This window comes from Diceros bicornis, chromosome 21, assembly GCF_020826845.1.
Source record: "Diceros bicornis minor isolate mBicDic1 chromosome 21, mDicBic1.mat.cur, whole genome shotgun sequence".
Classification (NCBI taxonomy): Eukaryota; Metazoa; Chordata; class Mammalia; order Perissodactyla; family Rhinocerotidae; genus Diceros; species Diceros bicornis.
In genome coordinates this window covers 34,457,176-34,480,029 of record NC_080760.1, presented here as the reverse complement: position 1 = coordinate 34,480,029, position 22,854 = coordinate 34,457,176, and the positions used below count along the sequence as shown (strand labels likewise).

General features: G+C 44.2%; 1 protein-coding gene across 2 annotated transcripts in view; it reads left to right on the top strand.

Moving 5' to 3' along the window:
* The first annotated feature begins 2,325 nt into the window (after window positions 1-2,325).
* EXT1 (exostosin glycosyltransferase 1) overlaps window positions 2,326-22,854 on the top strand; it is a 276,461-nt gene continuing 255,932 nt past the window's right edge. Inside the window, exons 1-2 of one of the 2 annotated variants that reach the window (XM_058564830.1) lie at window positions 2,326-3,917; window positions 19,823-19,906. In XM_058564830.1, the coding sequence (XP_058420813.1) occupies window positions 2,956-3,917; window positions 19,823-19,906 (1,046 nt within the window). In that variant the 5' untranslated portion in view covers window positions 2,326-2,955. The remainder of the gene's footprint in view (window positions 3,918-19,822; window positions 19,907-22,854) is intronic. The other variant, XM_058564831.1, reaches the window with a different exon arrangement.

The following is a 22,854-nucleotide window of genomic DNA, read 5'->3' as shown; positions in this document are numbered from 1 at the left end:
AGATTAAGCCACACACCCGAGGCACTAGTAAATGGGGTCTGAATCCAAGTTTTCTCTAATTTTCAGCACCAAAGTTATTCTCACAATATACACAACTATGGAACATGACAGTAGGGCTGGGTAACCCTGGGTCGTGGGATGAGGGAATCAGCAATGGTTACGTAAGGCAAGAAGCATGAGCCAAAGCAGGAAGAAAACACAAAGAGCAAGGACAGTCACTGACTCCCCCGAAGGTAACACAGCACAACTGGTAGCATACAGAGGGGCTGCCATTCCCACAGCCCCAGCCTCCATAGGGCCCAGCTAATCTGCACCCAGATCTCCCCAGAAGGATGCTTGCCACAGATGGCTACTCTCAGCAACCTGGGCTGGGGGGAGCCCTGGGTCACATGTGGTTTCCATCACTGCATTTATCCACATCATTGTCATCGTATTTGGAAGATGACTGAATCCTCATTTCTCCCTCAGGCCTCTTCAAATTGTGCAGGGGGTACAAGTCAAATCTGGAAAAGCTACCTCATCTTTGGCAGCTGACAAATAGGGAGAGGCTTCAGGAATGTATAGTAATGTCCCATCCGCACCCCTTCCCCCCTTTATTAAAACAGATCTGAAACAACAAATGTGTAAAATTTTCCATCGGTCATGTCACCCTGCCTTGTTATAACCGTGCTCTTGGTCCACACCCCGCTGGAGTTTTCTGCAGCCTGAGGGAAGCAGGGAAGTGTCTGTCCTTCGCTCTCAGTCACTCCCACAATAAACAATCACTAAACAGCTTGCTGCCCTAGGCAACTGTTTGTCCAGCTCCACCAGGCCCTGTGACTTCAGCTGGAGAAGAGGGTGGGAGATGTTCTCTCTAGAGCCAAATTGAAGCTCTGAGGTCAGGGAGCTAGGCTTTGACCAGAAATACTGTTTGGAAGCTAGCAGTACTTTGTAATCCTGGAGGACCTTCAGAGAAACTGGAGGTCTTGATCTGGGTCGTCCAATGAAATTCCCTGGGGGTAGCAGGAACTTGGGGCTGGGGTGTGGGAGGGCAGTTGAAGGAAGGACCAACCATCTGCACTAATTGTAAATAAGTTCATTTCCTGCCTCAAGTTTCTCTTCTACAGCTGGGACAGTTGGCAGGTTAAGAGACATCTTAAAAACCACCACCCCACCACCACAAAATGGGAATATCATCCTTTTAGAGACTGGGACGAGCTTGACAAGCTTAAATTAACCAGTTTCTCCTCAGCCATTAGAAAATCTTTCTTTTCCGCCGTGATTGGATCTCTTAGAAGCTTTCTACAGAATAGATGAAGGGGCTCCAGGAAGCGAGGAAAGGATGCGCACGCAGATAATGGGGATTTAGGATAGGTGTCTTCTCTCCGCACACAGAGACACACACGAAGAACTGTAATGATTCCTCTTGATTGTAATATTTCCTCTTTATTCTTGGGAATTGGGGTGTCTTTGGGGGGAAGAAAAAACAGGGATGGGCTATATAAGGAATAAGGGACCTGTTTAAATGGTGGGGAGGAAATAAAAATATCGGGCCTCAGAGGGTCAAAGGTGGGCAGGGAGAGGCATCCTTCTGGTCGGCGGTCGTTTTCTATGAAGGCTTTCTTTCCTTCCCCATCCCTCGGGCTCGCCCCACCGCTCCATTTTCAAGCATCCTTCTCCAGGAACCCGCACACTCCCTGCCGCCAGCTCGGGAGGCGTTCCCGGCGGGCAGCCGAGCAGACGGGATCTCGAGGGCGCCCGGGGCAGCCCGAGCGGCGGGGCCGGGGCAGCGCGGGCCGGTCCCTGGATCCCCCGCCGCCGCCGCCGCCGCCGCCGCCGCCGCGCGCCCGCGAGCGCCTCTGGGCGGCGCTGGTTCCCGGCGCGGAGGCAGGAGGCGGTGCCGGCCCAGCCCGGGGTCCCGGCCCGGGAGCGCCCCAGGGCCGCGGGGCTCTTACCCGACCGCCCCCGCTCCGCCAGCCGCGGCCCAGGAGCCCCGCGCTCCCCGCGCCCCCGCGTCCCCCGCGCCCCCTGCGCCGCGCCGCGCCGGCGCCTCTGCCGGCGGCCGGGGGTTATGAATGGGCGCAGCGGAAGCACCGCCCCCCCCGGACGTGACGCTCGGCCAATGGCAGCGCGGGCTGCGTGGATGGATGAGGTCAGCGCTGTCGTGTCGGGAATGGAATGTGTAAGTGTAACATTCAGAACCGGGTAACATTCGGCGACCGAACGCGGCGGTCGGCAGCGATCGCGCGGGGGCCTGCGAAGCGCCGCTCGGGGCCGGCACTGCCCGCGGGGAGGACGCGCCGCCGCCGTCACCCAGCGCCGCCGCCGCCGCCTCCAGCCCGGCCGCCGCGCGTCCCGGGGGCCGGCCCCGCGAGCGCAGGAGTAAACACCGCCGGAGACTCGGAGCCGCTGCAGAAGGGAATAAAGAGAGATGCAGGGATTTGTGAGGTTACGGCGCCCCAGCTGCAAGATGCACTAGCCGGCTGAACCCGGGGATCGGCTGACTTGGAACCGGAGTGCTGTGCACGCGAGTGTGGATGAGTTGAAGTTGCTTTCCCGGGGCTCGCTTTCCACGCTGCCGGGAGGAATCCGAGAGCCAAGCAAATCACTTCGTCTTGCCATTGATTGGGCATCGGGAGCTTTTTTTCCCCCCTCTCTTTCTTTTCCTCCGTCTTGTTGCATGCAAGAAAATTACAGTCCGCTGCTCGCCCGCCCTGGGTGCGAAATATTCAGCCTCGCTCTCTCCCGTCCATTGTGCAACCCAAAGATGAAAGACCGAAGGGGAGAAAGTTAAAGAAATCGCCCACATGCGCTGGATCAGTCCACGGCTTGGGGAAAGGCATCCAGAGAAGGTGGGAGCGGAGAGTTTGAAGTCTTTACAGGCGGGAAGATGGCGGACTGGAGCTGAAAGTGTTGATTGGGAAACTTGGGTGATTCTTGTGTTTATTTACAATCCTCTTGACCCAGGCAGGACACATGCAGGCCAAAAAACGCTATTTCATCCTGCTCTCAGCTGGCTCTTGTCTCGCCCTTTTGTTTTATTTCGGAGGCTTGCAGTTTAGGGCATCCAGGAGCCACAGCCGGAGAGGAGAGCACAGCGGTCGGAATGGCTTGCACCACCCGAGTCCGGATCATTTCTGGCCCCGCTTCCCGGACGCTCTGCGCCCCTTCGTTCCTTGGGATCAATTGGAAAACGAGGATTCCGCCGTGCACATTTCCCCCCGGCAGAAGCGAGATGCCAACTCGAGCATCTACAAAGGCAAGAAGTGCCGCATGGAGTCCTGCTTCGATTTCACCCTTTGCAAGAAAAACGGCTTCAAAGTCTACGTATACCCGCAGCAAAAAGGGGAGAAAATCGCCGAAAGTTACCAAAACATTCTAGCGGCCATCGAGGGCTCCAGGTTCTACACCTCGGACCCCAGCCAGGCGTGCCTCTTTGTCCTGAGTCTGGATACTTTAGACAGAGACCAGTTGTCACCTCAGTATGTGCACAATTTGAAATCCAAAGTGCAGAGTCTCCACTTGTGGAACAATGGTAGGAATCATTTAATTTTTAATTTATATTCTGGCACTTGGCCTGACTACACCGAGGACGTGGGGTTTGACATCGGCCAGGCAATGCTAGCCAAAGCCAGCATCAGTACTGAAAACTTCCGACCCAACTTTGACGTTTCTATTCCCCTCTTTTCTAAGGATCATCCCAGGACAGGAGGGGAGAGGGGGTTTTTGAAGTTTAACACCATCCCTCCTCTCAGGAAGTACATGCTGGTCTTTAAGGGGAAGAGGTACCTGACAGGGATAGGGTCAGACACCAGGAATGCCTTATATCACGTCCATAACGGGGAGGACGTCCTGCTCCTCACCACCTGCAAGCATGGCAAAGACTGGCAAAAGCACAAGGATTCTCGCTGTGACAGAGACAACACCGAGTATGAGAAGTAAGTGGCTCGGCTGATAGGGCCTTTGCCGGGCAGCCCTGGGCCCTGTCCACCTTGGTCCAGGTGTGAGGTTGGGGGATGGGGGATGGGGCAGAGGAGTCCTCTGTCCTCTTCCTTCCTATTGGGAGCCTGAGAGTGAGCAACCTGGTGCAGGTGTGTGGCTAGGAGCTGGGGACCAAAAGTTTGAGCTTCTTGGGCAAATGGAAAAGACTGGAGCACTTTCTTGGGCCAAGTAGGCGACAGTGACAGTGTCTCCCTCTTGCTTGGAAAACCGTCAGGGCCATGTGTCTCCTGTGAGAGGTGTGGGTTTGATCCAAGTTTGGAAACAGCGCTTCAGTAGTGGGTGCGGGAGGGTGTTTGTGCAGGGGTGTAGGGACCTGGAAAGGCTCTGAATCCACCCACAGCCTGGAGACCTTCCCCCAAGATTGATGCTTTATTTACTTTTCTCAGGAGCAGAGGGAACTACTTTCCCTGGAATTTTCCCAGCCTCCAATTGTCATCCTTCTGTAATCCTTAAATTTGTGTTAGCAGTGGAAGTGTTGTAATTTTAGCTACTAAACTTTCTGTGCCTGTCTACAACCCTCCCCCTCATGGCATTGACTTTTACGAAGGGGACTGTAAGCTCTTGGGGCCTGTGATCTTGCATTCATTCATTCGTTCATTCATTCATGTATATTTGTTTGTATGTATATATCCTGTCTCCTTCCTAGGAGAGGCTGTTTTTAAAATCTGGGCCTCAGCCCCACGGCTGTAAACTCCAGTTGCTAATGTAGATTTCCCTTTGCCTTTTGTCTTTGTCTATTTGCATGTAAATTGGAGACTGTTACTCTTTGAATGGGTGTGAGATGCCTCCTTACCCTCTGTAGTGAGGCAAGTTTTGTCCTGTTGCTAAGTAACTGAGTTGGATACTTTGTAACCCTTCTCCCTCTTCCTTTTCCTTCCCAGTGACAGTAATTGACATCTGGATTGGGGGCAAAACTAGTTTCCACAAATCTGCTTTAACCTGAGCTGGGTGGGTCAGTTTCCTAGTAGATGGGGTCCCTGCCCCACACTCTGACTTACCTCTGGCTGTGAAAGAGTTAGTGAGCTCCTACCATGCATTTCCACGTTACGCCAGTTAAAAACCAGAGCAGCCTTGTGCTACCCAGGGAAGGAAGGGGAACCTCTCAGCTGAGTACAAGAGGAACTGGCAGAGGTTGGCAGATTTTGCAATTGATTCATGAAATGCAGAATAGGGGAAACGCTTCGCTAACCTGATTGGAACAGGAAGGGGTATGGTGGGAAAGCAGCCCTGAAATGAAGGGTTTGATTGTTGTCTGTGGATTTCCTCAGACACTCAGGCCTCTGTAAGAGTGATTGGAAGGGAAATTCAAGTCCTCCTATACTTGATCACAGACAGTGAAGGAGAAAGTACCCAACACTCGGATTCCCCAACCCCCAACACCTCTTGCTTTTCAAGCATAAAGGAAGCCCGAGGCTAGGGTCAATTATGAATCTGTATTTTACTCTTCTTCAGGGGCAGTTATGGGTGAATGTCGGGTGGAGTTGCAATGGATTAAAATTTTCTCACAAAAGAAACACACTATGGTTAGTAATGAACTGCTTTGTTTACACGACATTTACATTGACCTATTCCCGTGGGTGCTTGTAAGAAAAAAATGCTTATCGCCTTTCAGGAATTTCTTTGTCTGGCTTATGGTGGAGTAACTCGAGATGAAGCCTAACCTTTCAGTGTCTTCTAAAGCAGAGTCATCGAATTTTGTAGAAGGATCGTGGTGGTCTTCATTCTTCTGGAGGAGCTGGAGCTGCAATCTCACCTGGGAAATTTGAATTATACATTTATTTGGGAAACACCCTCAATCCACTAAACAATCATATCTTCTTGACTCTCTTATTCACCCTAAAATATTAAATCTCTACATTCCCTGCTGAAGCTTTTTCTCGAGATTGGCAATGAAGGGAGGAAGGGTTGGTTTCTTAGAAACTTGAATTTTTGCTAATTAAATTTAACTAATTTTTGACTTCTTTGTGATTGGGCCAAGAAATCTGACACCCACACCCTTGTTTTGGTTTATGTTGAAAGACCACAAGGGGTCAGGCCCTCGGCATTGGGTCTCACTGGAAAGCTGACATTTAATTAGGAGAGCAAGTTTGCTCTTTCTCCTGAGCAGGGATTTCTTTAGCAGAGTCCCTTCTGGATTTTCTCCATGTTCCCCTTTTACATACTCCAGCTTGACCTTGTTTAATAGGACAGGATGGGGCTGCCAAACATTTGTATCCATTAGTCTGGTCTACGTAGAGTTTTAACTCATTCCTCTTACTGAGTTATCAGAACCCTATATCTTTGAGAAATGGTGCTTGCAAACATGACTGCCTTTTACTGTTGACTTGGGAACACATGAAGATGGAGAATGAAGACGGAAATGTGGTGAGAACGCTCATGCATAGCAAGCAATGCGTGTTGTTCTCTGGAGTAGCAGAACTGCTGTGCTACTTACACCGATGTTTTTATCAGTCCGTCTTGCATGTGTGAGATGCAGGACCCCTCAAACAAGTGCGAATCTCTCCATGGCTTAGAGAGGGAGTAGTACTGAAGTTAGGTCTACAGAAGTCATCTAAGTTTGACTTCTCATACTGATTCATCGTTGACTTTTGATTCATCACCTTGAACGTTAGTTTATCCTTTTGTGGAATGGAGTTTAGACTGCTTCCGGGGTGCTCTAATCATTCATTTGGTAATGGCTTATAAAAACACGATCAATTTTCATCTACTTCTCTTTTTTATCAGCAAGCACCTAAGACAAGGCTTCAATTTAATTTGTTGCCACAAAGCAACCACATTTAAGTTTGCTTTGGACTTGTGGGGTCTGATAATTAGATTGAAAATTATGGTATCATGGTCGAATTAGGATACTATAGAATGTATACAAGTGTATCAACTGAAAAAAATTGCTTTTAGTGAAATTTAGCCTTATGTGGTGATAAAGATTTAGTGCTAAATGGTTGAGGACTTCCATCTCACCTTTGTGAAAATCGGACATTTATTCCTAAAGGTATAGAAGAGCTACATAGAATGAAGGAAAATACTTTTCTCTTGTAAAAGAGCAATAATTTTGACCCAGACTTCCAGGATTATATTAAAACATCCATTTTTATGACACCCATAATTAATTTTCATCAGTTACATATATTAGCAGATGTAGACGACACCAGCTAAAATAAGTCGCTGCGGTGATTAGATGATTTGTAATGAGGCTTTAGAGAAATTCTTTCTATTTTACATCCTCTGAGCTTCTTATGCATCCTTACAGAATTACTGTATTTTTGCATGAACTTCATGGTTCAAATCCCTTCAAAGGGCATTATTCTGCAACTTCAAATTTGGCTTTCTGAAATAGAAGGAGAAGGAAATGAGAGGTGGCTTCTATCTTTGACCCCTCCAAGGAAAGCAGTGGTGAATATTTTAAGCAGCTCTTCTGGGAACAGGCAGGATTCCTTGCAGACCTTTTTGACATCTTTTCCTGTGTTTGTTGAAGCTGAACCTCACACTCCTGGGTTTTTTGTTTTTTTTTTTGAGGAAGATTGGCCCTGAGCTAACGTCTGTTGCCAATCTTCCTCCTTGTTTCCTTTTTGCTCTTTCTCCCTAAAGCCCCAGTAGATAGTTGTACATCATAGTTGTACATCCTTCTAGTTGTTCTATATGGGATGCCGCCTTGGCATGGCTTGATGAGCGGTGCGTAGGTCCGTGCCCAGGATCCAAACCTGTGAACCCCGGTCCGCCGAATCTGAGTGCCTGAACTTAACCACTACACCACCAGGCCTGCCCTACTCCTGGTATTTTTAAGGGTCTTGAAGCTAAGTGATCATTGTGCTTCCATCATCCTCATCTTACAGATGTGGAAACTGAGGGACGGAATATTTAAGGGGTTTGCTTAAGGTCAGAAAGCTGGATGGTGGCAAGGGTGGTCCTAGAATGCAGACCTTCTGCATTTTTCCCCTTGACCCACAGTCTTCCGTCTTTAATTACAGACACATGTGAAAGCTCTCTAGCCACTAGATCCTTCTTGATGGTGTTTCTTATCGGATTTCTCTTGGAATCCTTTGGGAAGCTGATGAAGTCTTTGGACAAACTTTGCAAAAAAAAAAAAAAGCACATACATGCACCATTTGTCCTATAGTTTTAGGGGTTGACACACAACCTCTACTAAGGCCATCCTCAGACTTATGAACTCTTGCTCTAGGGCTTACATTTTGCTTTTCATTGTTAACTAACGTGTAGGTTCCTGGAGCTGTTTAGTCTAAGTAGGAGTTTTTGGACCTTTCAATTTAGCCATAAGGAGTTTAGGGAATAAGCTGTGAATTAACTGAATGATAAGTTGAATTCAGATGCATTTATAGCAAAAAGAAAATGTGCACAAGACAAGTAGGAATTTTAAATGATTATTTGTGTATTCCCCATCATCCCAAACTATGTTAACAGACACCTTTAGCAAGTTCATGATCCGTCAGTGAACCTTAAATGAGTGTTTTCCTCCTCCAAAATGAAAGGTGAAAATTGTACTTTTCAGGTTTTAAATGTAAAATACTAGCGCCTTCCCCCCCACAGATGTTTGAAAGCACAAAACCATTTCTAAAATAAACCACATAAGCACAGTTTAAAAATAAACATAGGGCCAGCCCTGGGAAAATTATGAAGGTGGCAAGTGTGTCTTCTGACACTGAGGTTCTAGTTCTCTCTGCTCCCCCCTTTCTCACCTCCATCTGAACTTGCTTTCTGGAGAGAGAGCACCTGAGATCCTCATTTACAAGGAATCCCCGAATAGAGGTTGAGGTGTTGGTGCTACTTCTAGGGACATTTACATTTTGATTGAGTCCAGTTCAACAACTGATGGTTCAGATTGGAACCTGTGACCTCAGCTAGAAGCCTGTAGGAATTTGCCATTCAGAGAATGGCTTACGACTAAGGCTTGCGCAGGTCCCACCTATGGGAGGCCACCTTTGGTCTCCCTGACTGTGACAGCAGCTTTGGAATGCACAGACTTGGCAAGAGGGGAGATGTCACACCCTCAGGTGGTGATTGTTCTGTTTGTCAGAAGGCCCACAGATGTGCCTCTGAACACTGCTAGAAACACTTGCCAACAATGACCTTGACTATGCCGTGGTGGCCAAAGGTTGTGCCTGATAGGGCCTGGCTGCTTCACTCACAGCCAGCTTGCAAGGTGTCTTATCAGGCCACTTTACAGGTGTGTAAACTGACCAATTGTGGTGAGGTTGCACAGCTTGAGAGGACTGAACTGAGGCTACAGCCCAGGGTTCCTAGCTCCTGGTTCTCTTGTTTTCACTGAGGCCTGCTGCTACCTCATTACGTTCACTTTTCAGCACGGCCTGCTCAGAGTGAACTGGGTCAGGCTGAGTGGTCATTGGATTCTGCAGTCTCCAGAACATGTCCCATGTTCAGACATGAACACAGGAGCTCACGTTTCCATGAGCTTAATGACTAACTGTTTTTGCTTACAACTCTTCCACTCTACTAAACAGGGACTCCCTCAAAACTGGAAGATTTGTCAAGTGCCTATTATTTGAGTTTACCTTTATTAGCTCATTTAAGCCTTTCAACAACAGTGTGAAATGGGTTAAATCCCCATTTTACAGATTAAAATGCAGGCCCCAAGACGGTAAAGTCAGGAGCCCAGAGTCACATCTAGTGAATAAATGGCGGTGTTTTAACCAGGGGTCTTGGATTCTAAAGACCATTCTCTTTTCCTCTACAAAATGTTACGACTTTCAACAATCAAACAAAATTTCTCCCTGTTTACATGTTAGTTATTAGTGAGGTGAGTGTGATTCAGGTGTTTGTCTCTCAGACCTTTTTTCAACTGCTTTCCTTTATGAACATGTTTCCCAAGAAAAAAAATTGGCTCAGAGATGTGATAAAGATTGCCCCTAATTCTGACATTAAAGGATGGAACTCTTCCGTTCAAGGAGCATTATAACTTTGTTTACGTAGATTCTACTTTTAATTCTCTCCTAGGAAAAGTGAGCAAGGAACTGTGTGACCTTTGCCCTCACTGATAGCACCCTGCAGGGTTTCCTTCTGTATTGTAAGTGAAGGTTAACTTGGGCACTGGAGTGACTATTGCCCCAGCTAGACAGTGTGATCCAGTAGAAATGGGAGACCCATTGGAAGATTCCATTTCTTTATTTTTTATTTTATTGAGGTGGTTTATAACATTGTGTAAATTTCAGGTGTACATCATTGTATTTCGGCTTCTGTATAGACTGCATTGTGTTCACCACCAAAAGTCTAGTTTCCATCCGTCACCATACACATGTGCCCCTTTACCCCTTTCATCCTCCCCTCACCCCCTTCCCCTCTGGTAACCACCAATCTGTTCTCCTTATCTATGTGTTTGTTTGTTTATGGAAGATTCCATTTCTGACAGAATGGGCTAGGTTCCTGGAATGCACCACACCACTGCTCCCAAATTCTCAGTCTCCCTAAAGAAAAACAGCACTTAAAAAATTAGAAAAGTTATACACAGCATTGTGGGAAATTGGGAAAATACAGAAGATATGATTACACAAATGAATTTCTTCTCTAATCCCCATGATAAGAGCTCCCCATTATAAGAACTAACCACTATTAAACTTCAGTGTCGTCGGCCTGTGGCAACACCCATATATGCCTCTATAATTATATCATTCTATCTCTGCATATCCAACTACCTTGTAGAGATATGTCCATTATTATTTAATCAATAGTAAGTAAATAATGAATTCAACACATTTTTTTAGAATGTCTTGTTTGTGCCAGGCACATAGATGTTGAAGGGGCTGAGCTGCTGCCATGAGCAAAACCAGCTCTTGACCATTCTCTTCACCATTCTAGTCTGTCACTTTTATAAAGTTGAAGTTCAGACTTGAAATATATTTTTGCATGTTGCTTTTTTCTTAACGTTATCCAAGAGCATTTTTTCTGTTCTACTAGATAGGAGAATCCTATTAAAATAGGATTTTTAATGGCTGCGTGATTTTTTTTTCTAACTCATAGCTGTACTGTAGTTTATTTAACCATTTCCATTTTCTTAGTTAGAGATTTAACTTTTTTCCCATCTTTTTTGTATTATAAGTCTGTGATGAATTTCATGGTATTGAGTATTTGTTTTCTTCTTGACTAAGGTCTCTGTCAGAAAACAACAGAGAGCTTCCTCTTCCCCCACCCCAACCCAATCCCTTTTGGAGGAATAGCCAATTTTAAGGTGAGTCTGAGCACCCATTTAGTGAAGTAGCCATCATTAAATGACTGCTTAGATAAACGTTTGTAGGTGTTAATTGGTCCTGCAGGGGGGCTTTGAAGCTCCCATAGCTTCTGTTCCCTTTGAAGTTTTGTTTTTGCTCAAGCCAAAAACCTCCCTGCAGCTCTTCCTGAGCTGGCGCCCTCAGACTTCTTCCCCCTGCACTGTACAGCCTTTCCTGCGATTTCAGATTCTGCAGGCCTAGCTGGGTAGATGTCATTGTTTTAGCTGGTGGTATCAGTTAATCAAGGATCTCAGTTCTGTTTTCTCTGGTTGTTGACTCCATGGTCCATTGGAGGTGAATTGGGGCAGGTGGCTTTACTTTTGGCCATCCAGGTAAGGTCTGGGATTCTAAGTGCACCTGAGAGACTATTCTAAGTGATGTAAAAACCGAGACAGGAAACAAAGTGAGCCAATAGTTTGTGCCTACTTGTGTTCAGGGCTTTCTTTTATCACAGTTGCTTTGAACAGCAATGAGATTTGCCGGGATACACTTCCTCGGTTTGTGGCCCCTCTCATCTTCTGGGAAGCCCTTTAGAAGACAGCCTGTGACCCTGGACCAGGGAAGTAACCGACCCACGCTGACTCTCGGACTAGAGGCTTAACCTCTCAGCCTCAGTTTCCACATCTGCAAGTGGGATCATGACACTCACCTCACAGGGTCATTAAGAGGTTCAAATGAGGCAGGGTGTGTGAATGTACCTTGTAAATGCTAATGTGCTTTACAGGGTGGTGTTATGATTAAAAACCATCTTCCTGCTATTTTATAATCAACCACAGAGGTTCGCTTAGTTTCATAACTTGGCTCTTATTAACTAAGCCACAGAAATAACTCTGCTTATCTCTTCCTTGATACTTCATCCCCAGGAAATTGTGGTAGGTGCTCTGGAAGCCCAGCCATTGGTTGTGTGGGCTCTGGAAAGACCTCCATGGGGCCTTCAGGCCAGAGCTTGCAGGTGGCATGGGGCAGGGGTGGGAGGAGGTGGAGGATGTCACTGGTGCAGTCAGGCACTGCTGACTCCACGTCCTCCAAGTTCCCTGGTTGACTTCTCTAAGAATGCAGGTTCTCCCTTTTGCAGTTGACTTGTACCCCCTCACCAGTTGAGGGTGACATTCAGAGGGACGTTTTGTCTGAATGGAGCTCAGCTACTCTGTAGCTTCCCTGGGCTGGTTCGGCAGGCTATGAGATTGCAAAAATCACTCAGGCCACCTTAAGTCACAGGATGGATAGATTGGGAGGCATGTGGAACAGAAACTGAACTGGAACTGCTCCAGTAAGTTCTCAGGACCCAGCATAATACCTGGGATTGGCTCCTTTCTTCCCACTCTGGGCCTTCATATCTCCCTTGGCTAGCACGTCTGTCCCTGTGAGTATCTGCCGACTACTGGCCAGTCTTTCCTGAATTCCCTCATCCAGGCCCTCATCCAGGCCTAGTTGGCTTGACTGGTGATCTTTACTCCTTCTGGGAAGAGCCATTCATATCAGGCCACCTCTTGGGTGTCAGTGGTGACCTCATCAGTTAAAAGAGTGCCCTGTCGCTGTGCCATTCTTGATTAAATTGGTGGCCATCCTTTGCACAGAACAGCCTAAAGTTGCTTCCTGGAACAGGGGACTGTGGTTAGGGGAAGTTGGCTGTGGCAGGCACTGCTGAAGCCATATCCTGTTGGCACTGACATATTTGAGCCCAGTTGATGATGATGATAATAGCAATGGCAACTAATATTTTTTGAGAGTGTACTGTGTGCTTGGTAATGGGCAGTATCTTCTTCAATCTTTATGTCCACACTAGCAGGAAGATACTCATTTTAGATGCAAAACCAAGGCAGAGAATCTTTAAAAGTGACTTGCCTAAGAGCACACACCTAGGATATGAATGGAGGCCGTCTGGCTTCCAAACCTGTGTTCTTACCCAGGGCACCGTACTGCCTCTGCACAGTGGAAACTGATGTCATAAAGACCACACACTCACAAATAATAGTGTGGTTGATTTTTAGAGTATCACTTGGGTTTCTCACCTAGAATTTATTTAATCTTCCTTTAGAGAGACAATTCTAAACAGTTCGGTAATCTGGTTTCTCAGCCCACAGTAGATTAGAAGCAGTAAATTTAAAGAGAGAGGGATTCTTGCAGAAAGATCTGGGAAGAAGGGACAGCTGGCAACCCAAAGGAAGGAAGCAGGCCAGGAAATTATAAAATGGAATACCCAGCAGAAGTAAAGAGGCAATTTAAGAACAGCTGGCCCAGTGCCCATGAGTGTATCCTACAGACTCCTCAGGAGCATGCCGGTAAGTCCCACCACCTCGCATTGTGCCTGTCACCAACCAGAGTTTCTGTAAATATTTGATGAACTGCACCACAGTACAGTGTAGACCGTGAGCCATCACTTGTGTACACTGTCCTTTGTTTAAGAAAGTAGAGGAACAAGTAATGCATTTTATAACTTTTTTAACTCCCATGGTTAAAATAAAAATATTTTGGGGTTCCTAAGAAATAACCTCTCCATTTGAAAACTTGTCTACCAAGCTTAGCAAGTTCTCCAAGGGCTCCTGGTATGTGGAGTCTCCTTTGAATTAGCGTTGGAGTTCTGGTGTTTGTTGCTAACTCAGATTTCTGGGGTTTTATGACACATATCAGTACTTTAAAGTTATAAGAAATGACAAGTTTCCTGGTATTGCGGTGTGAGTCTGTGATGCTGGCTGTTCTTGATTCACTAGTGCCTGAAATGACTTGGACTGTGGGCTCAGGTAAAGACAGTACCCTTGGGCCAGAGCTGGCCTGCTCACCCAAGGTGTGGAATATGGAGGTTGGGGATTGGAGAAGGGAGGTACCCATAAGGGGGTGAAGGGACATCTAGTCTGTTGTGTAGGGGTTGCCCTGGCAGGTATGTTGGGGCACATCTTCAGCCTGCTTTCTCCACATTCCTAGGGGTGCCCAGGATGGTAACTGACGGATGGAGGTATAGAATGGATTTTGCACTTCCTACGTACATTCCAGCACCCTGACAGATTGGTGGAAATCATCCACAGCACCGCTGATAAAAAATATGACCATGCCACCACCCTACTTGAACTTGCCTTTGATGCTTCTCTCATAGTTCATTCACATGATGTCAAGTTGGGATTGGTCCCACTCTGCCTGCCTCTCCATCCCCAGCCCCATGGCAGAGCCACATTCCTCCTCCTTCTCCCTCTCCCCACAAGCCCTCTTCTCTCTTTCTTGGAAAGCTACCCTCCAGCTCCATCTTACTTCTTCCAGAGTCGCTTCCTTGATGCCTCAGACTTGGTCAAATTCTCCTGGTATGTGCTCTGTTAGATAGTTTAATACTTGCCACAGCTGTGGTAAACTGTTTGTTTTTCTCTCTACCCAGTAGATTGTACATGCCCTGAGGGGAGGATTTATGTTGGTTTTTTATTAATTTACTCAACAGATACTTATTGAACACCTACTGTGCGCAGGCACTAGGGATTCAACAGTGAATAAAACAGACACACATCCCTGCCCTCAGGATGCTCACTGTCTAGTGGCTGGAGGCTGACACCATAACAGTTATGGCATATGTTAGAAGGTTCTAGATGCTGCGAAGGATAGCAGTATATGGAAAGGAGTTAGGGCAGTGGGTCTCAACCTAAGCAGCTTCTGAAAATAGAACCCTGGTCCTAATCCTGGCCAGACTCTCGAGGGATGAAGTTCCAGGTTTTTATAAAGCTCACTAGGTGATTTGGATGCATGGTGAGAGTGGGGGTGAGGAAGGGGTTTGAGTTTAAATATGGAGAGGAAGGAAGTCCTCTGTGGGAAAGTGACACTGAGCTCACTCACCGTTGGGTCTTGACAGCCTAGCACTACACCTGATGACCCATACTAGGCACTCAGTTTTTTTTGGATAAATGAAAAAAAAAAATTATATTTATTTAACTGATGGAAATGTTACCGCTGTTGACCATGTATTCAAAGGATGGATTCTGTAGATGTCACTCTGGTCTACAGTACAGGCCTCCCATGCATCCTCCAAGTTCTATTGGGTCATTTGCATTTGCTGGTTCACTCAGAGTTTCTTTTTGTTTTCAAATGGGATGTTTCTTCCAATAAACTTTTTTTTTCCTCAAGGTAATTTCTTCTTTTTTTCACTGTTCTGTTGGATGTGAGTATCAGTAAAACCAAATTAAAACGAACTGGGGGGTTTGCGGCATACTACGAAACTGAAGAATTTATTGCTACAGGAGAAACCATTATGGTCTTTTTATCATTGAATTTTAACATTCTGTAGATATTGGGACTTTTTATCCCCCATTAATTGCAATTTTTCTCCCAAGTGGTTGGTTGAATATAACTTTTGGCTTACACTTTTTGCTTAGGTTACATCCAAACTCTGTGAACTGGTATTGAAGCATAGCCCCAGAGTCTATAGTAACTTGGTGCTTAATTGAGCTATCAGGCTTCTAATGAATTCATATTGAGATTTATCATTTAATTAAAAAGCAAAGGGGAAAAAAAGCAAAGGGAAGGTGTACAGTTGTTTCTCCCACTGGCCTTCATTTCCTGTGTTTAAAATCTCCTGGCTTGTTTGTGTAGCTTGTGGGATTGTATGTGATATTGCATAAAAGTTCTGACAATGTATGGAAAAAATGGAGGATGCACTGTACCACAATTACTTGCCTTCTTACTAGGTCCTAAAAATCCATTCAGATTTGGTGGCAATCATATGACACTTGTTTAGGTATGAATTATGTTTTATGTTTTTACAAAGCTTGGTACCGTCATTTTCCAAAGTGATTTCTAGGTCTGTATATCTGAGCCAATTTGAAAATCTAATCAGAGGGAATCTAATACTGAAATGCTTTTGCTTTACTGAGAGGCAGAGAATAAATTTTTCTTGAAAATACTATTTCTTTTATGCTACATGCTCCTTTAAAATTCACACTGCATTTAAAAAGCTACCTTTAAGCAACACCTTTTATGATAACTGCGTTTTTAAGTATGCAAGTGTAATGTTGCAAACCTGTAAATGTAGGGCAGTCTTTTATTGATTCAAAAAGTAGAAATGTATAATCTTTTCTGAATTTAGATTGTAGAGCTATATTACATGTTTTTACAAAATTGAACAGTATTTTATGTTAAGATAAAATTTAAGTACCTCGATGTTTAGTACAGTTAAAAGGTGGAATAATATTTTCCTGTACTTATTTTAGACTTAGCTGTGTCTAAGGAGTAACCCAAGTAGGATAAAAGAGGGCAAAAGGATTAAATATGAAAATAAATCTTTTTTTATTGAGATATAATTGACATATAACACTGTATTAGTTTTAGGTGTACATCATAATGATTATATATATATATATATATATATATATATATATAGCAAACTGATTACCACAATAAGTTTAGTTAACATCCATCACCACATATCATTACAAATTTCTTTTTCTTGTGATGAGAATTTTTAAGATTTACTCTTCTAGCAACTTGCAAATATACAGTACAGTACTGTTAACTCTAGACACCATACTGTACATCCCCAGGACTTACTCATCTTAAAACTGGAAGTTTTTACCTTTTGACCCCTTCACCCATTTCACCCATGCCCACCTCTGGCAACCACCAATCTCTTCTCTGTGTCTATGAGTTTGGGTTTTTTTAGATTCCACGTATAAGCGAGATCATACATTATTTGTTTTTTTCTGTCTGACTTATTTGACTTAGCATAATGCCCTCAAGGTCCAGCTATGTTGTCCCAAATGGCAAGATTTTTTCCTTTGTTAAGGCTGAATAATATTCCATTGTGTGTGTATGTATATATATGTGTGTGTGTATATACCCCACATTTTCTTTATCCATTCATTTGTTGAGGGACACTTAGGTGCTTTCCGTGTCTTGGCTATTGTAAATAATGCTGTCAAAATGAATCTTAAGTTTCTATAAAAGTAAGCTCAGAAATGAGTACCCTTAAATTCAAAGTATGAAGTATATATTCTAGGGGGTATTGGTAACTGTTTGAGCCTCCTTGGACCTCAGTTTCCCTCATCTGATTTTCCTGCAGAGACCTGTGAGCTCATCTCTGATTGGGGCTATCAGGTGTGTACGCACATGCGTACGTCTGTATGTCATATGTTTGTCCAAAGAGAGGAGCATGATGTTCCATCATGCTTTCGTGGTGTGAGATAGTTTTGTCTGCAAGGAAGAGCAATAAGGTTATGGGAATGACCTTAAAGATCTAGTGTAACTCTTGCATTATTTAGATAAGGAAACAGAGATCCAGAGAAGTTGGGCAACTTGCTCAAGGTCATGTAGCTGGTTGTGACAGAATGGAGAATGGGACACATATCTCTTGACTTCCAGCCAAGCATGGCATGGAGGTTATACACGTGGGCTCTGGAAACTAGTGGCTTGAATTTGAATGGCGGCTCTGCCACTAGCTGTGAAACCTTGGGCAACTTCTCTGCTTCCGTTTCTTCACTTATAAAATGAAGATAATAATTCCTACTTCGTGGGGTTGTTATTGTGAGAATTAAATGAGTAATATTACACATAATATGCTTAGAACAGTGCTTGGTACATAGTAAGCACTCAATCAATAACCATTGTTACTGTCATAAATCTGTCTGTTCCGTTAAACCACGTTAGACTCGCATAACTTGAGGCTTAGCATTTGTGTGTTTCCCATTGTTTTCATTTCATTTCCTTCATTTGACCTATCTGTTTACAGCTCATTATAACTGTGGTGTGCAATATGATACAGTAGCTTGCCAGTCAGACAGAAGCTCAAGGTGGTTTGGCAAGTGCCCCGAATTCCAGCCACCTGTTGTAACTGTTGCCAAAATATAGATTTTCATTTCCCGGAAGCTGTTCAACCAAGGGTGCAAATCATTCATATGAATTTTATGTCGTTAAAAATAATTCTCCTTTTACAAAAGTATTATGTTTTCCAGTGGTCTATGAAGCTGATCAATCACATGGGTCTTCTTGTTTCTGCCTCTTGAAAGAGCTTTAAAATGATGGCAGATGTGCCAATGGGATCTCCTGAAATGGCTTTCTGAGATATACCCATGCAAGATAGAGAAGATAAAATTATTTTTTCTTCTCTAGCAATTGAAGTAGCCAAAGGAGCCATCCCATCATGATGGGGTACTTAGCAAATCAGGAAGCGATAACAGTGAATAACTTTCTACCTTTAACAATTTGCATGGTTATTAACACTTGATGACTTTTCCTTTAAGATGACATTATGAGCAGCAACAGAACCAGACCTCCACACCGTTTCTGCATGCCGAGTTTAAGCAGTGTGTGCCTATCCTTGATGGTAAACTTATAAGAACATCAGGGTGAACATTAGGGGGGACATTTTAGCCTGTTTTGAAGATCTGGGAGAGTTCAGACACATTGTAACGTATATTTTCATTCTTTCTCCCAGGAGACACAGCAGCAGTTATGAACAAACACGTTAGAGCTTTTCTATAATGCCATTTGTGCCACCAAATCCAGATGTAATCTGATTCCTACTGGATTCCACACTGTAGCAGGCCTTGCTGTGACTGGGATACAGCATGGGTCAAACCCTGTCCTTTGAAACTTCACCACATCCAAAAAAAAAACAAAACCTGTTAGAACAGGATTACATCCTTGCCGTAAATCACAGAATCTTATTGAGTGTTCTTTAACGTCAGCTTTTAAAAAAGAGCCTCCGGTGAATACTTCACTACGTATAAGTAAAGTGAAACCTTCCTGCCCTCCTCTCACATTGGATGTTGCATGGCTCCAGACAAAAAGCAGGTGTGTATTTTACGCACACTGATGACTATAGACCTGTGTTTGTATATGGAGTAAGTATTCGAAATCCAAATTTTTTTTTCTGAGAACATTCCTAGGTCCAGTGTCAGATATTATTTTCTACCAAGAATCAAGGTGCTGCTTTAAAAAGTACTACTATTTTGGTCTCCCCTCTCGTTGTCCCAAAGTTCTCTCATCTCTTCTCTACAAAATAAAAAGTACCCTTCTTATTCTCAGTAAACTGACTTGTAGATTCAGGTAGCAGTGAGATATTTCCAATTAACTCATTTAATTAGATGGGGTGAATTAATTGGATTTTTTGGACATGTCTGTGAAGGTCTAAAGTACTCACTTTTGGAATTCCCAGGTCAGTGGCTCGGGTGCTTTCTCAGTTTGCTCCTATTCAGGACAGGGTGTAAGACCTATCATTTGAAGCCTGTCATTTGAGTTCCCCTTGGGGGTATAAAAAGGGTCTAGTGATTTTTCAGATAGCAGGGCATAAATCAGCAGGCCTTTTGGCCTGCCCTTCAACCCAGGGCATTCCCTGGTTATCACCCATCTCGTCAGCAGAAGCCTCGATTAAGCATTTCTCCGTCCACACAGAGCAGGTGAGATGGTAACCTCAGGGTTTGTTTCCAACACGTGCAGAGGGACTCACTCTGATGTCTTTCTCCCCTGTCTGTTCTCTCACCCTGTGTAATGTTAGGGGTCTGGGCCTGTAGGCCTAAGGTCCTCCTTATGTCCTGTCATTCCGGGCCCAGGGACATTCTGGGATGTAGACTGGGGGCAGTTTTAAACCTTAGATCATTCTACCTTGCCTTATAATTATTTAGTCTTTGTCTCTCTAGGTTGATACACCTTCCTGGGTCAAGCTGGTTTGGTCTCCTCTGCATCTCAGAGTTCACCCTCCACTGCAGTAATTTACTTGACAGGTGCTGACTTAAGTGTTACTGTATTTGATTAGCAAGTTGTGGTCCTTTCTTTAGTCTAGAAATTCCAGAACCAAAACAGATGGAGGTAAGATTGGGGCACATTGTGGAATTTTTCATCTTTTTTGTAGTTTTCTTTAGTATATATCTTTTTCAGAAATAGATCAAGGGGGCCAGCCCAAAAAAAATATTGGGATCAAATATGCAGTACCTCCTTTCATGGTGGAAAAAGGCAACTGATAGGATCTTTTTTGTTACACTTTGTCTCCAGATATCTTTTAATCACAAAGTTATTTGGATGTTTTGCACTTTACATTCTGCTTGGACTCAAATCGGTAAATCTTGTCTCAAGACTTGTGTGTTTGTTTTTAATCTGTTTCCGTGGCATTAACAATGCTGAGCACATAGTAGATCCTCGAGAAATACTTGTCGAATGAGTGTCTTTTGGTCATGGTGGCCTGTTAATGCAGGAAGGCTTTTGGAACTGAATTATTCGAATTCTTTAATTTTGTTTGTAATAAACAACCCAAAGGGGATGTTGAATAGAAAAATAAGTTTAGAGGAATCCCCTACCTCCCCACCCCACCTTGAGTTTCTACATAATAGGAATAAAATTAGAGATTCATCAAAATCAGATGATGATTTGCAGCTTTGAAATAACTTTTGATTGTCATTTTAGCTACAAGTAGGTTCTTGGTCAAAATTCTGTAATATCCCTAAAAGGGATAGCCCTTGCTTTCTTGAACTTGAAGTGCATTGTATTGTCTAAGATGGGCCTCAGTTCTTGGCCAGGTACAGTTTCTATTGCTTCAAAGCTTGGTTCCTTCTGGGGAGCAGGCTGAGAGAGTGAAGTCATTGAAGAGAATTGTGGTGGAACTCTCCAGGCATCTCCACACAGAAGAACCCTCTGCTCCTTCCTTTGGTGCTTCCACTGCGCCCCTCTAAGGAAGGGACCAACTGTGCTGTTGGGACCAGAAACTCAGCCCCCACTGTCTGCTGATGAACAGGGCAGCAGCATGCCGTACTCAGCCAACCACTTGTGGTGCAATCAGCTTTCCTGGACTCTAATCCCATAGCATAAACCGGACACAGGAGGCACAGGGATACAATTCTGTGGCCTCATCCACCAGGGACGTGGTTTCCCACAGGCTGGCCTCAGCGTCCACGTCCCTAAGGCACTTCATTCTTTTTTACAGCCTTCGGTTGACACTTATTTCTCTGTAGGGCAGCACCTGGCACCTCCCACTACCACTAACAAGGATGCATTTTTCACACCTCTCTCTCCTGGGTACTCTTGAGCCTTATCAAGGGACCATCAGAGGCACTTCTTTGCGGCTGTTCCCGAAAAGCCCTCCCTCTAGTCTGAGTCACCTCACCCTGGTCTCTGCTTCTTCCTTTTGGTTAGTCTTTTTTCAGTAGCCCTCCCTCCTTCCTGTGAAGGCTTGTGTTCATGTGTAAGCATGTGCACACACACACTCACACTCTTCCTGTCTCCTCGCTCTCCCCTATCCCACGTCAGGCCTCCTACTGCCATTCAAGTCAAGCTGTTCTGGCGCATAAGGGTTCTCACCTCAGAAGCTCAATTTTACATTTAACTTTTAAGATAGAGCTGCTCAAGGGTTATAGCGTAAACCACAGTCTGGTGAATTTTTTGAAAAAAAAAAAATATATATATATTTTAAATCCAGATCGCAGAAGTAATACTTGAGCATTGTTCAAAGTTCAAACATTACAGAAAGTGAAAGTGACCTATAATATGTCCCCCATTTACCACCTTTAACAGTGGAGTGTGTATTTCCTTCTTTCTAGGCACATAACATTTTATTTCTTTTCTTGAAAATAGGATCATTATATATATATATCCTCTTTGGTAATTTCTTTTTGTAATCACTTAATTATATATTATGCCTTGTTCCATGTCAGTACATATAGATTTCTCCCTCAATTTAACAGCTATAAGGTATTCTGTTGTGAAAATAATCCTTTGGTTAGATTACAATAGAGTGTACAATGTGTATTTGACTACTGATCACAGTTTGTCTTTCTGGATATTCACCCCCAATTCCTGGATTGAGAATGAGAAGTAGCTTAAATTTTTTTTTTTTTTTTTGTGAGGAAGATTAGCCCTGAGCTAACATCTATTGCCAATCCTCCTCTTTTTGCCCAGAAAGATTGGCCCTGGGCTAACATCCGTGCCCATCTTCCTTTACTTTATTTGGGATGCCACCACAGCATGGTTTAATAAGCGGTGTGTAGCTCCACGCCTGGAATCTGAACCCATGAACCCTGGGTCGCCGAAGTGGAGTGTGCGAACCCAACTGCTACGCCACCGGGCCGATACCCTAAATTTTCTTTTTTTTTTTTTTTTTTGTAGCAAAATGAGGTTTTTTTTGGAGGATACCTAAATGCTTTATTTCCTCAGTTGTCCACCCCTGTTTAAAAATCTACTTTAAAGCTAAAAAAGCCTTAGGATTTTAATTGCTTTTTTAAATATAAAAAGAATATACAGTTTATTTTTTCCATTTAGCCCAAAGACCAAAGTCCATTAACAAAAAAGACTATCAGTCTCATGTAAAGGAAGCAAGGAAAGCTTTCCCTGAATCAGGGCTACTCTGAGGTTCAGAATTGCAGATGGTGCAAGCTGGGGTGTGACCCACTGAATAAGTGTGATTTGGAAAATGTTCGTTGATATTCTTTGTGGAGACTTGGTTGGGAGATAGAATTGCAAGCTGTTTCACCTTACTTCACACAGTGCTTTCAAAATGTCTGCTTATATTCTTTCTTGACATCAGTGAGTACAAATCCTCACTGGTTAGATGATATCAATGTCTAGGACTAGGGTGGAGAGTGGGTCTTACTAGGATTTGATTGAAAACAAACAAGAAAACCAAAGCAAGGGAAAAAGAAAAGGATACCGTATTTTTCTCATTATGGGACTAAAATGCTGCATG